This window comes from Salvia miltiorrhiza, chromosome 5, assembly GCF_028751815.1.
Source record: "Salvia miltiorrhiza cultivar Shanhuang (shh) chromosome 5, IMPLAD_Smil_shh, whole genome shotgun sequence".
Taxonomy (NCBI): domain Eukaryota; kingdom Viridiplantae; phylum Streptophyta; class Magnoliopsida; order Lamiales; family Lamiaceae; genus Salvia; species Salvia miltiorrhiza.
This window is the reverse complement of record NC_080391.1, coordinates 29,356,789-29,368,835: the sequence shown is the minus strand read 5'-3', so window position 1 is coordinate 29,368,835 and position 12,047 is coordinate 29,356,789. Positions and strand designations below refer to the sequence as shown.

Sequence of the window (12,047 nt, the reverse complement as noted above, 5' to 3'; positions counted from 1 at the left end):
AACCCTAACCATTCAATAATAAATCCAAATGATAATATTTACTTTTATTTTATCTAAGATATATATTTCCATGCTTAAATGTATACTTATGTGAATATAAATATTAACCATCATTCAATATTTTTTAAACCTAAACACGGAATACTAAACCCTAAACACTGAATACTAAACCCTAGCCATTGAATAATAAACTCAAATGGAAATATTTACTCCTTAATGGAAATACTCACTTTTATTTATTCTAAGATATACATTTTCATACTTAAATGTATACTTATGTGAATATAAGTGTTACACATCATTCAATATTTTTAAAACTTAAACACTGAATACTAAACCCTAAATAGGTAATACTAAACCCTAACCCTTGAATATTAAACCCTAAATAATGAATACTAAACCCAAATGGAAATATTCACTTTTATTTATCTTAATATATACATTATTGTGCATAAATGTATACTTATGTGAATATAAGTATTACCTATCATTCAATATTTTGTAAACCCTAAACAGTGAATACTAAACTCAAACCATTCAATAATAAACCCAAATGGCAATATTTACTTTTATTTTATCTAAGATATATACTAAACCCTAAATAGGGAATACTAAACCCTAAAAGTACTATTACTTTTGCTTACACAAATAATTATTTGATCAAATAACTAAAAGTACAAATTCTCATAAATAAAAGTAACAATTATCGTGAACAAATGTAATTATTTAGAAACATTACATTTAGTTATTTTATCAAATAATTATTATTTTAAGAAAAAATAATTATTAATATGTATAAAAAATAATTGTTGATATGTATAATTATTTCAAAACGCAAAAAAAAAAAAGAAGAAAAGCACAAAACCCAAAAAACCGCAAAAAAAAAATCACAAAACCACGAAAATTGGGGTTATGAGTTTTGATATAGTGACCTTGATTAAAAAGTAAGACACTACCGCTGCGCTGCCACATAATTATGTGTATTGTTTGTCAAAATATATATACATAGATTTAGTAGGCGGGTGACCGCATGGTATGCAGCCACCCGCACGCAAGTTTTTGCGCTCACTTTTATATTTATTTGTTAAAAACAGTCTTATTTATTAACACGGGTCGGGTCAAACCCGCCTCATACGATGAGGTTGACCTCATGCAAGGTTTTGCGTCAATTCGAAGGTACGATCTATTGTTGTCTTTGTTTGATTTCTCTTGTTTTTCATATAATCTATTTTTTTGTTCGAGAATTTTGTTTTACATTCACCGTGTTGAGTTTTTATAAGTTCACACTGTGTTTGATCCGTTGTTTTGGCTATTCTGCGACATTTTATCTTTGAAAAATAGATTTAGTCTTGTTCTTGTATTCATTGCTTATACTCGTAAATTGATTTTCCTATGTGCTATGTTTCTTTGTTGTCTATTATTCGTTGCAGACTCGCTCACTTATTCATAAAAGTGTACTGCAGATTCACTTGAATTGTGAATTTGAGATAACTGCTTATGATGTGCAATGTTGGAACATGGAAAATTTAATGGAGTTTGCAGTTATTCTTTGAAGTCATTAATTTTTATTGTTGATTTAAGTTGCATGGTTGTAGAATATGATTGATGCGTAATGCTCGTGAAAGGTTTGGATTTAGTGATTATGTTTGGAATATGAATAGATATGTATGTTGAAGGTTTCCAAATTCGGCATAGGATGGTTCAAATTCCAGTTTACTTAATAGATGAGTATGGATTCATCAGAAAGCATTCTCCAAAGAGCAATTTGTTAACCGAAAGCTTCCATAGCTGAAGCAGTAATTATTGCTTTTGGTCTTCATCTTTGTTCTCATTAAAATTAGAATTAATATGCTAAAGCCTTTTTGTAATTTGAAAAGCAAGAACTTCTACTGCTCTTTTATTGTTGCTTTGTAACAGCATGTTAATTGATATGGATTCAATCATCAATGGTGATATAGAACTGCAAATGTTAAAATGAGATCGATTTTCTAATACAGGCTCCAAGTTGATGGTGGTGACTTTCTATGATGATATTTATGATAGTTTTGATGCTACGACTCTTCAAGGGAATTTTCGAAAGGGAATTTATGCATATGATATGGCTGTTATAGCTTCTGTTTTGTTTAAAATATACAGGACCCATTAATTTTTAATCCCTATTACTTGTTCTTGAATGTTGTTTATAACATTTTGTTGTCACTGTGTAAGTTATAAGTAAGAATTTGAATAATTTAAAATACAAGAAATGACAGTATCTATTACACATATGAAGTAGTCCTGTCTTTAATTTTCAAACAAAGAAAATCTAAATTGTGAATTGTTTTGGAGACACTTATTTTTAAAGAACTTCAATTCAATTCTTATATACATTACCATGTCATAGGGAGCGGTTATTCAATAAACCACCCTTATTTTAAGAATTACGAACCAGTGAAAATGCACGAATTTTATGTATAACACGCATGAATAAACTGTATAATGGTACGAATTGCGAAAAATAATTTTTTGCTACATTTGAGATTCGAACTCAGGACCATGAATTTATCCAACAAGGTGATGAATCAACCGTAGATCTTGATGATCTAAGGGCTGAAAATGGTTCCTAATTTATATTTTAAGAAGCGTTCTTATTTTAGCCTTCCCCTATATATTTCACCATCCAAATTCATGTTCGTGAATCTAAGCAATCCCCAAACTCAACAAGGACAACACCTTCTTTAGCCTATTACAAACAAAATCATGTATAATGCTCGATGTTAAAAGAGCCAAGGAAAACAAATTATTAACTAACTCTTGATTATATCAAGTAAATAATTTATTTTCAAATCTAGGTGAAATAGGACCAAGAGACTAATAATACCTACTACAAATTTATACTTGAGATGATAATGACTTTATTTTTTGAAGGCAACCCAATTAGCTTCCAGAAACCAATGCATTTAAGAGCATCAACAACGTGGGGTGCGAAGGCCGGATCGAACCCGGCCTATCGCACCCGCCACCGTTGTTGCACCCGGGTGCAATGGAGGAGGGGCGTATGGACGCACCCGCTGCAAAGGTGGAGCGAAGGAAATGGGTGAATTGCACGCGCCCATTTCCGTAATTAAAAAAAAATATTCGGATTAAAAAAAAAATTAAACGGTCAAATGATCGTTGGCTTCTCAACGGTCTCCTCGGCCATTTTTTTTTCTTTTTCACCTATATATAATCACATATCCCCTCCTCAATCACAAACACTACATCAAACTACTCATTTTCTCTTTAATTCTTAAATAAAATGTCTTCATCCACCAATTCTTCCAACAATAATTCTTCCTCAAATTCTTCATCCGACGAAGAAGTTCATGTTGATCCCGCACAACTTCCTCCTCTTCCCGATCCTACTCAAGCCCCCGATTTATTTTAAATATTTGTTTTTTATTATTATTTGTAATGTTTGGATTTTTAGTTGAATGAATTTTATGTTGTTAAAATTGAAGTTGTTTAATTTAAATTGAAAAAAGAATAAAAGTAAAGAGAAAATGAAATTAAAATCTATTGAACCCGGGCGAGTGCAATACCATTGTTGGAGTGGGTGCAATAGAAGTGGGACCATGTCTATTGCACCCACTATGGGTGCAAGGGTTGTTGATGCTCTAAGAGAAAGTAAAAAATAAGGAATTCGAAAGCAACATAAAATATCTTAAATAAAAATTCATAAATAATACGCTAGTGCTGGTGCCAAGCTTAGTTCCCTCAAAAAAAGTTGTTTCAGATAGGCAGGAGCATGTCCACATCACTTACAAGAAACAAGTGAAGCATTCTTGGGGACATTCCTTTGATTTCAAAGCATCAAGTGACTCTGAGCAAATGAGGATACCTATACTATACATGCATGGTATGCTATAATTCTTGAAATCACTTGTTCGTCTCCCTAACAAACACTTTACAAATTCTCATTTGAATATTTTTGTTTCACCACACATTCTAGATTTAAAGCCAACATATCGAAAACTGAAGAAGCTAATGCTGTCTGTGATGAACATGTTTATGTCCTCTGCCTCTGTGCGCACGAGACAAGTTCAAAAGCAGATCACAGAATTTCTCCCAACTGGGCTGCCGCCTGCCCGACAAATCCACGCAAATTAGTCCTAATTCAACAAGCTCCGCCGCCGCGGAAACCATCTCCGCCGTCTTCTCCATCCTCCCGTCGATTAAATCCTCCACATTTCCCGGGTAATGCAGCTTCACCCACTCAACCACACCACTCTCTCTCTTCCCAAAATCCCACCTATTCGTCACTGTCTCGAACACCAGCACTCCAAATTCGCACATTCCTGCACACGCCAACGATCATTCATTCTTCACCACAAACTTCTTTAATAATAATAAAAAAAAGACTCGAAATTGAAAAAGTATTTTCGACTTACTCTTTGCGCTGCTACGATGATCATCATCGAATTTGAATCTGGTTATGAGCGGATCTCCATTTTGAGACAGTAGCACGTCCCTTGCTTTAAGGTTGTACCCAATTTGAGGCCATTGTTGATGCAGGTAGCGAACCGCAGCAGCAATTCCCGAGATCGCTTGTACCCTCTGCTTCCATGGCGGCACACAAGTTCTAATCCACGTCTCCATATTGTTGCCGTCGTCAATCCATTCAGTGACGACAGCCATGAATCTACGGCTGTCGCACCAACCTAGGACGGGCACGATGTTTCTGTGGCTTAACCGGACAAGAAGCTCGGATTTCTGGACGAATCTCCTCCGGTCCTCCCTCGTCATCTTCTCCGAATAAACCTCGATCCTCACCTCCCTCCCATCACTCAGAACACCACTGTAAACGCATTTTCCCACCAAATTCCGCTTCGAGAATCCCTTACTAGCTTCCTCCAGCACCCAAGCCTTAAACCTATGCCCTCCCTCTCCTCCTCCCCGCCAAAAACAGCACCACAAGAAACAGACAACCGCAGCGATCACGGCGGCCGGAAAACCGACCAGAAACGCCACCATCCTGAGCCTCAACTCCCTGTGATCGGGGAGAAGGCCCGAATGAAGGAAACTCGAAGAGTTGAAACGATCGAAGAAGCGCGTTTCGGAGATCCTGCACTCGGAGAAGGCGTTGTAGGACAGGTTGAGAGACGTCAGATTCTGCAGAGACGACAACTTGTGGAGCGGGACGTCGCCGGAGAGACGATTGAGGCTCAAATCGAGAGACCGAATCTGAGAGCAGTAGAACACATCTTGGGGAAAGCTCCCCTGCAGAGAATTGTTGGAGAGATCGATGGAGAGTATCGTCAAGGGGCAGTATCTCCAGAAAAAATCCAAGGAGAGATAGAGAGGCGCGATCTTGGGGCGGCCGCGGAGATCGATCTTGGGGAACGATTCGACGCAGTTGGGATTGTTGGAGATGTTGCACAGATGGCTCGCCACGATGGTGGACTTGAAAATCTGGACAAGATTGAAAGGGGTGGAGTTGCAGTATCGGAGAGAAGGGTTGTTTCGGCAGTTGTTTGTGATGGTGGCGTTGAAATCCGGCGGAGGCTGCAGGTTGTTCAGGTCTTCCACCACCGTTGCCGTGAACGTCGTGGGAATTGAGATTGCAATCAAGATTGGGAAGAAAGCAACGGTTTTTGCAGAGATGGAGGCCATGCTGAAAATTTGCAGAGGGAAAACAGAAGACTGCTGTATAAACGGTTAATAGGTAGGTTTTTAGCAGTTGCCGCTGTTTTTATCTTTCAAGTTGGAAACGGTAATTAATCTCTTATTTTCTCCCTTTTTTTTGGGTAACTGTTGTAAATATATATAAAATATATATTTCCCTATTAAATGACTTAACCCTAAACCCTAATCCTAGCTTTGTATCTCCTATAAATAGAGGCATTTAGTCCTCATAATAATACGTTCCTACAGATTTATTCTCTCTACGCTCTCTACGCTATTCTCTTCTATTCTACTTTTCTCTCTACTTTCAACACGTTATCAGCACGAGTCTCTAACCAATTGAGTGATTTTGGAGATGTGCTCTCTCTATCCAATTGATCAATATTGGAGGTATACCCTAGGAAAGAATCGTGTCTTTCCAACAAGGTAATTCCATTCGATTGGTTTATGTTATCAGTGGAATTTGATTGCTTTTCTGATTTGCAATTAAATCAATCCATGAAAGATTACTACAATTAGTTTTTACTGGTATCGTATTCTGTTTCTCACTTGGCCTCTAATTTCCTCTGATTTTTTTTTTCAAATTAAACGGATTGTGGCTTTGGTGTGTTCGGGAATGGTGATGAATTGATATCATGATATCAAAGTTTTAATTTAATACATTCTTTGCCTCTTGGAGTATTTTATTAGATTGTGGCTTTGTATCTATTTTATTAAATGGAATTCAAGTGTTGTTTAACACATCTGATATGTTTCATGATTCTCTGATAAGTTTATAGTTAATAATACTTAACAATTAGAGTTTAGATGGAATTGAAACTGCATTAATGCTTTGCTGCTATTTTAGATAATTCGCTAAAATATGAACCGATATATTTATATTTCATTTGTGATTAATTGCTTACATCATGGTATTTTGTTATGTTTTAAAATTATATTGATAAAAAATGTCTTATTAATACAATCTCTGAAGGATTGTTTTGTTTAATCAATTCATTCTTGTGGAATGAATTTATGATTCTTAATAATCTTGAAGATTATTAAAAAATAAATCGTTGAAATTCTTAATAAAAACACAACGATATCTCTTCATATTAAATATGAAATATAATGTGTTCCCGATGAACACGTGAGATAAAGTTAATATTCCGGAAGAATATTAAAATATTGAGAATGAATTTTTATTTTAAGCGTTATTTTGGTATTTATTTATTATTTAGTATTTCATTTAATTATTACATTGCTTTATCTATTCGATTTATATTGTTGCTCCCGAAGTAGCACAACTAATATTCATAATGAATATTACAAGCTCTTGAAGAGCAATTCGTCATCTCAATTCAATAGTTTTTGAACTATTATTGAGAATATGAGTTATACAATTAAAAATTGATAACATTTTTGTATGGGTTCCGGAAGAGCTTCATTGATTTTCCCATGAGTATTGAATAATTACACATGATTTATTATTTAATTCAATAATCATGTCGTGATGAATTTCAAATTCATATACCCAAAAGATTTTAAAATAACTCAAGACTTGAGTATTTGAGTTGTCTACATTACAATTAGTGCGTGATTAAAATACCTCCTAAAGAGGATTTCCCATCTACTAAATTATTTTATCACCATTCAAATGCACTCATAGCTCTATGAAAATTATATGTATACTTTGTGAAAAATACATATATAGAGCCAATAATTGAGGATCAATGCCGTAAATTTCTCGTTAAAACTTTTTTTTTTCGGCATTAGGGGGAGATATGAATGATGAATTGTACAAGGCCGTAAATTTCTCGTTGGATTAATTATGTTAGATTCATGCATTAATGAACTAGAAGTTCAACAAGTTATTATTGACTGCCACATGAGTGAAATCTTATACATATGTCATATTGCACCACAAATAATTGAAGTCCCTGAAGGACAAAATTGATTTAATGCTTATTGACGCCAGAAGCGTAAACGACCTATTGGTGCCCAAGATAAAATATCCGCAGATTACAAATTCAAATAAAGAACTCAAATAATTCCGAAACCTCATGAAGAGGATCGTCCTGAAGACGATAATCCCAATACATTTTGCACGTGCACTAAATTATCGTAATATTGGGATTACGAAACAACTAGACCAAATATTATGAAAAATTTGTGAAAATTTGGTTTTACTAAAGTTGCCATGAACTTTATGAATACGTGAGAATCGTATAATAGAAAAAAAAAATTATAGTTGTCGACAACAACTTTTGCCTCAACAAATTGTTAGTTCAACAATTGAAGATTATTTGGATCCAAAACAAATTATATTAGTGTGCCAGAAGCACTTAAAAATATAAAAGTAAGCAATGAGGCAGAGCCGAACTCGCTAAATGAAAATAATTAAGCGAGGTTAGTAGTTCAAGGGATTGAGATTCCCAAATATATTCTCATGTTATGAATGGCATTATGTTTCGTTATTTATATAACATTTTATGGCAGTACTCATTGATATAAATACCAAATTTATGGACGTTATGGTTGTATTATTATAAAGGCCATTAAACATAAATATATATGTGAAAGTCCATAACCAACTAAGGAAGTTCTTCCCGAAGAAAGAACATATATGAATACTCAAAACATGAGGAAGTTAACTCATGTCTAAAGATGAGTTTTGAAAAACTTAGTTAAAACTAAGTATTGTCTCGACTTGTAGATCGAGCATCTTTTCGATAAAGTATTTCAAACTAATCGATCTGTATTTTATATGAATTAATCGACCTACCCGAAGAAGGCTTTGATGAATATGATTATATCACATTCATTCACCTAGACCAAAAGAAAATAACGAAATTACTTAGGACCCGAAGTTCATTACTTGTGTGCTATTGAAGCACTATTTTTATCATGCATGATATACAATTCGAAGTTGACTTGCTAACAAGATTTAATGTTTCTCCAAGAAGGAGAATTTTAAATGATATTAACCATGTTATTGGTTATACTCAAAGCAAATTACAATTGGTCTATGTTATGAAAGAAATCGAAATTCAAAATTGATGGATGATGTTGATTATTTATTTAATTTCGAAAACTATATTGAACACATTCAAGATTGTTATCTTGAGGGGAAGCATGATCTTTTAAATAGTTTCGAAAATTAGACTTTGAAGGTCAATGGCCCTGAAGGCCAAATGGTTGTACTCTTTTCCTTATTAAGTTTTTTCCTACAAGGTTTTCTTAGTTAAGGTTTTTAACGAAGCAACTAGTGTAATATATGAATAAATATATGTCTTGTACTTTTTTCCTCTACCAAATTTTTCCCATAGGGTTTTTATGGAGAGGTTTTTAACAAGCCATGAACATCTAAACTCTAACATCAAATGGAGAGTTTCTTTGAAGTCAAATTGCACACAACTCAAAGGATACATGAAGTTCAATCAAGCGATAAATCGGTGGACTTATTCACAAAGGCATTACCAACGTCAACTATCAGAAAGCTAGTACACAAGATCGACATGCATCGACTCAAAGATATACAATGATCATTTTCAGGGGAGCAGCTGTACTCTTTTTCCTTAGACTAGGTTTTTGTTCCATTGATTTTTTCCTAGCAAGGTTTTAATGAGGCAGCATATTTTTAGGGTTAGTCATTTAAGGGGGAGTGTTGTAAATATATATAAAATACATATTTCCCTATTAAATGACTTAACCCTAAACCCTAACCCTAGCTTTGTATCTCCTATAAATAGAGGCATTTAGTCCTCATAATAATACGCTTCTACAGATTTATTCTCTCTACGCTATTCTCTTCTATTCTACTTTTCTCTCTACTTTCAACATTGTTGTAAATATATATAAAATATATATTTCCCTATTAAATGACTTAACCCTAAACCCTAACCCTAGCTTTGTATCTCCTATAAATAGAGGCATTTAGTGCTCATAATAATACGCTCAAACGATCTCTTTTTACAATAAAATAAAGATTAAATGAGTTTTTAACACATATGCTATATCTTTATATCTTTAATAATTAATAGCACAAAGAATCAAATTTAAATACATGAAAAGGGTAAATTCCTTGTGTAATTCCTAAAAATTCTCAAAGTAATATGGAAAACAAAAAAAAAGAATTTGAGCAGTGTTTCTCTACCAAAGATGTTGTAATTGTCCCAAAGGGGACACCAAGGACTCCTGTCTACGAACAGTGAGGTTCAGAGTTCAAACCTCACCGCTCCCCCTCCCCCAAAGTAAAAAAAAAGATGGTGTAATACATTATTTCGTCCTAGAATCTAAGACCGCACATTTCACGCTTGTTTATCAGATCAGCATTCACCAAGGAATCTCTTCACCATCCCAGGCAAAAAACTTACCGTTATCAGATGCTTTCACACTGTTAATGATGCCCAGCAATTTCTGGACAGAAAACTCTTTGGTGAAGAGCTTGCCTTCTGCAACATTCCTCTGAAACGGTCTTGATAAATCTGTATCTACTGTTCCTGGATGCAACAGAATGCATATAATGGGATCTTTTTTGCGAGCGAATTCCACTGACACTGTCCTACTCACTGCACAAATTCAAGAAAAGGATTTTGTGACTGCTGTCATTTCAAGATTCTAAACTAACAGATAAGTAACTTTTCTTACACTGATTAAGTCCAGATTTAGAAGCTCGGTACGAATGCCACCCTCCTAGGCGATTATCTCCGATTGATCCCACTCTGGCGCTTACACTCGCCACAATTGCTGTTTCTCGTTCAGTTCCGGTGCCGCCTCCAGCCTTAAGCAGAGGCCACATATGCTGTTCATGCAAATTATGACATCACCACAATTACATATTTTAACTCGCAAACTATTATGTGGGCAACTGATCATACCTTGATGACCAAAATAGGGCCAACGGCATTGACCTCATACGCGAGAAGTAAGGAAGCTCTCTCAACCTTGTTCAATGTGGTCTCTGTACTGAAACATAACATAAAAAAGCTACTCAATCCAGTGCAAACTCGCACACCTTCTTCAAAGATTATCTCGTATTTCACCATCATCAGAATCTACTTTATCTGCCTAAACGCAAAAATAACTAGACGACATCTCTACCTGGCTGCATAACATTTGGTACTGTGAGAATCCCAGATGCATTTACAAGGAGGTTCAGATAACCATACTTATCTCTCACAGACTTTGCCGTTTCCTGGAAATCCATATACGGTATAAGGATAACTGCTAACATGACTTTTTCTTATTGACATACACAGTAACAAATTATCCATAAAGAACTAATCGTAGCTACAAAGAACATTACAAGGCGATGGTGTGGTTGATACCTCGATTGTGCTATCTATCGTAAGATCCAGCTTATGAATATCTAAGCGCTCAGCAAACTTATTCTTCAAGTCCAGAAGCTCAGTCGCCTTACTAGGATTACGGCAAGTTGCCACAACATGCCCTTTGTTGCTTTTCTCTAACAACTGTTTAACCTTTAAGCAACACCCAAAAACAATAAATTACTGATCAAGAGAGTTAAATAGGAACTAATAGTTCAGAGATACCTAACTGCTAATTTCATTATTCAACGACTCTCATGATAGATTCAACTACTTGATATGTAATCAAACAAAGCTTCTGGTTTTGTAATCATCCATCTTTACCCACACCTATTCATGATAGCAGGAAGCATAACCAAATAAATTCAGGCATATTAACCAGAACTTATACCATTATCAAACCTACATCACATCATAAGCAGAAACTGAAATCATATACAATGGAAAAGAACAACACTCCACGAAATAAAAAATGACTGAAAACAAAACTCTCACATTTAATTGAGCAAACCTACATCTACACTACATCACAAAAGTGTAATTTCAAAATATCGGAACTGCGATAGAGAGAAAAGAAGTGAGGGCTCACGAATTCAAGGCCGATGCCTCTGGATGCACCTTGCACCATCGAAACACCGCCGTCCCATTGATTAACCACAGAAGAAAACGCGCGGCCACCGCAAAACGGATTCAAGAGGCGCCGCCCCATCAAAACACATTGTCCCACTAAATTCAGCTTCATTATCGTGTTTGATTTTGTCATAAGATGAGTTCCAAAAGCTTCCATTATCTACACCAACTGTGAATAAACAGACAGAATTGAGCTCTCAATCTAGTGCGTGCGCTTAAATGTGACCCCTGTTGCAGCGACGTCGTTCAGTTAACTGCCATGAACAGCCGAGTGGTTAAAAAATCGCCACGTCGAATTTCGAAGTCAGTAATCATGCTAACTTGCGCCTTTGAACTAAATTTAACTATGCTGATGTGAACTTTTTTTTCTTTTTTAAAAAAAATTAATAGTATTAAATAAAAAGAATTTAAATGCCTTGTCACAAGGGACTCGAACCCAAGACCTTTGGCTTTAGGCATTAACCA

At 35.1% G+C, this 12,047-nt stretch overlaps 2 protein-coding genes across 2 annotated transcripts; both read right to left on the bottom strand.

The window, feature by feature from the left end:
- Positions 1–3,707: 3,707 nt before the first annotated feature.
- Positions 3,708–10,139, bottom strand: LOC131026360 (LRR receptor-like serine/threonine-protein kinase FLS2). The gene is made up of 3 exons (XM_057956227.1): positions 9,999–10,139; positions 4,410–5,632; positions 3,708–4,316 (listed from the first exon to the last, which is right to left on the bottom strand). The coding sequence occupies exons 2-3, from the start codon at positions 5,629–5,631 to the stop codon at positions 4,003–4,005; spliced, it is 1,536 nt and encodes a 511-aa protein (XP_057812210.1). The 5' UTR covers position 5,632; positions 9,999–10,139; the 3' UTR covers positions 3,708–4,002.
- LOC131026361 (uncharacterized) lies at positions 9,621–11,829 on the bottom strand. Its single transcript, XM_057956228.1, has 6 exons — positions 11,542–11,829; positions 10,953–11,105; positions 10,726–10,819; positions 10,503–10,585; positions 10,273–10,426; positions 9,621–10,193 (listed from the first exon to the last, which is right to left on the bottom strand). Exons 1-6 carry the CDS (start codon positions 11,737–11,739, stop codon positions 9,958–9,960), a joined length of 918 nt encoding a protein of 305 aa, XP_057812211.1. The 5' UTR covers positions 11,740–11,829; the 3' UTR covers positions 9,621–9,957.
- Positions 11,830–12,047: the final 218 nt, after the last annotated feature.

Bases quoted from the DNA above. Each gene is read 5' to 3' on its own strand.
- LOC131026360 (XM_057956227.1), bottom strand. From the start codon at position 5,631: ATGGCCTCCATCTCTGCAAAAACCGTTGCTTTCTTCCCAATCTTGATT. The intron at 4,317-4,409 runs GTAAGTCGAAAA...TGGCGTGTGCAG, and splicing joins TCATCGTAGCAGCGCAAAGA to GAATGTGCGAATTTGGAGTG.
- LOC131026361 (XM_057956228.1), bottom strand. From the start codon at position 11,739: ATGGAAGCTTTTGGAACTCATCTTATGACAAAATCAAACACGATAATG. The intron at 10,427-10,502 runs GTATGATCAGTT...TTGCATGAACAG, and splicing joins GCCCTATTTTGGTCATCAAG to CATATGTGGCCTCTGCTTAA. The intron at 10,194-10,272 runs GTAAGAAAAGTT...GAATTTGTGCAG, and splicing joins TAAATCTGGACTTAATCAGT to TGAGTAGGACAGTGTCAGTG.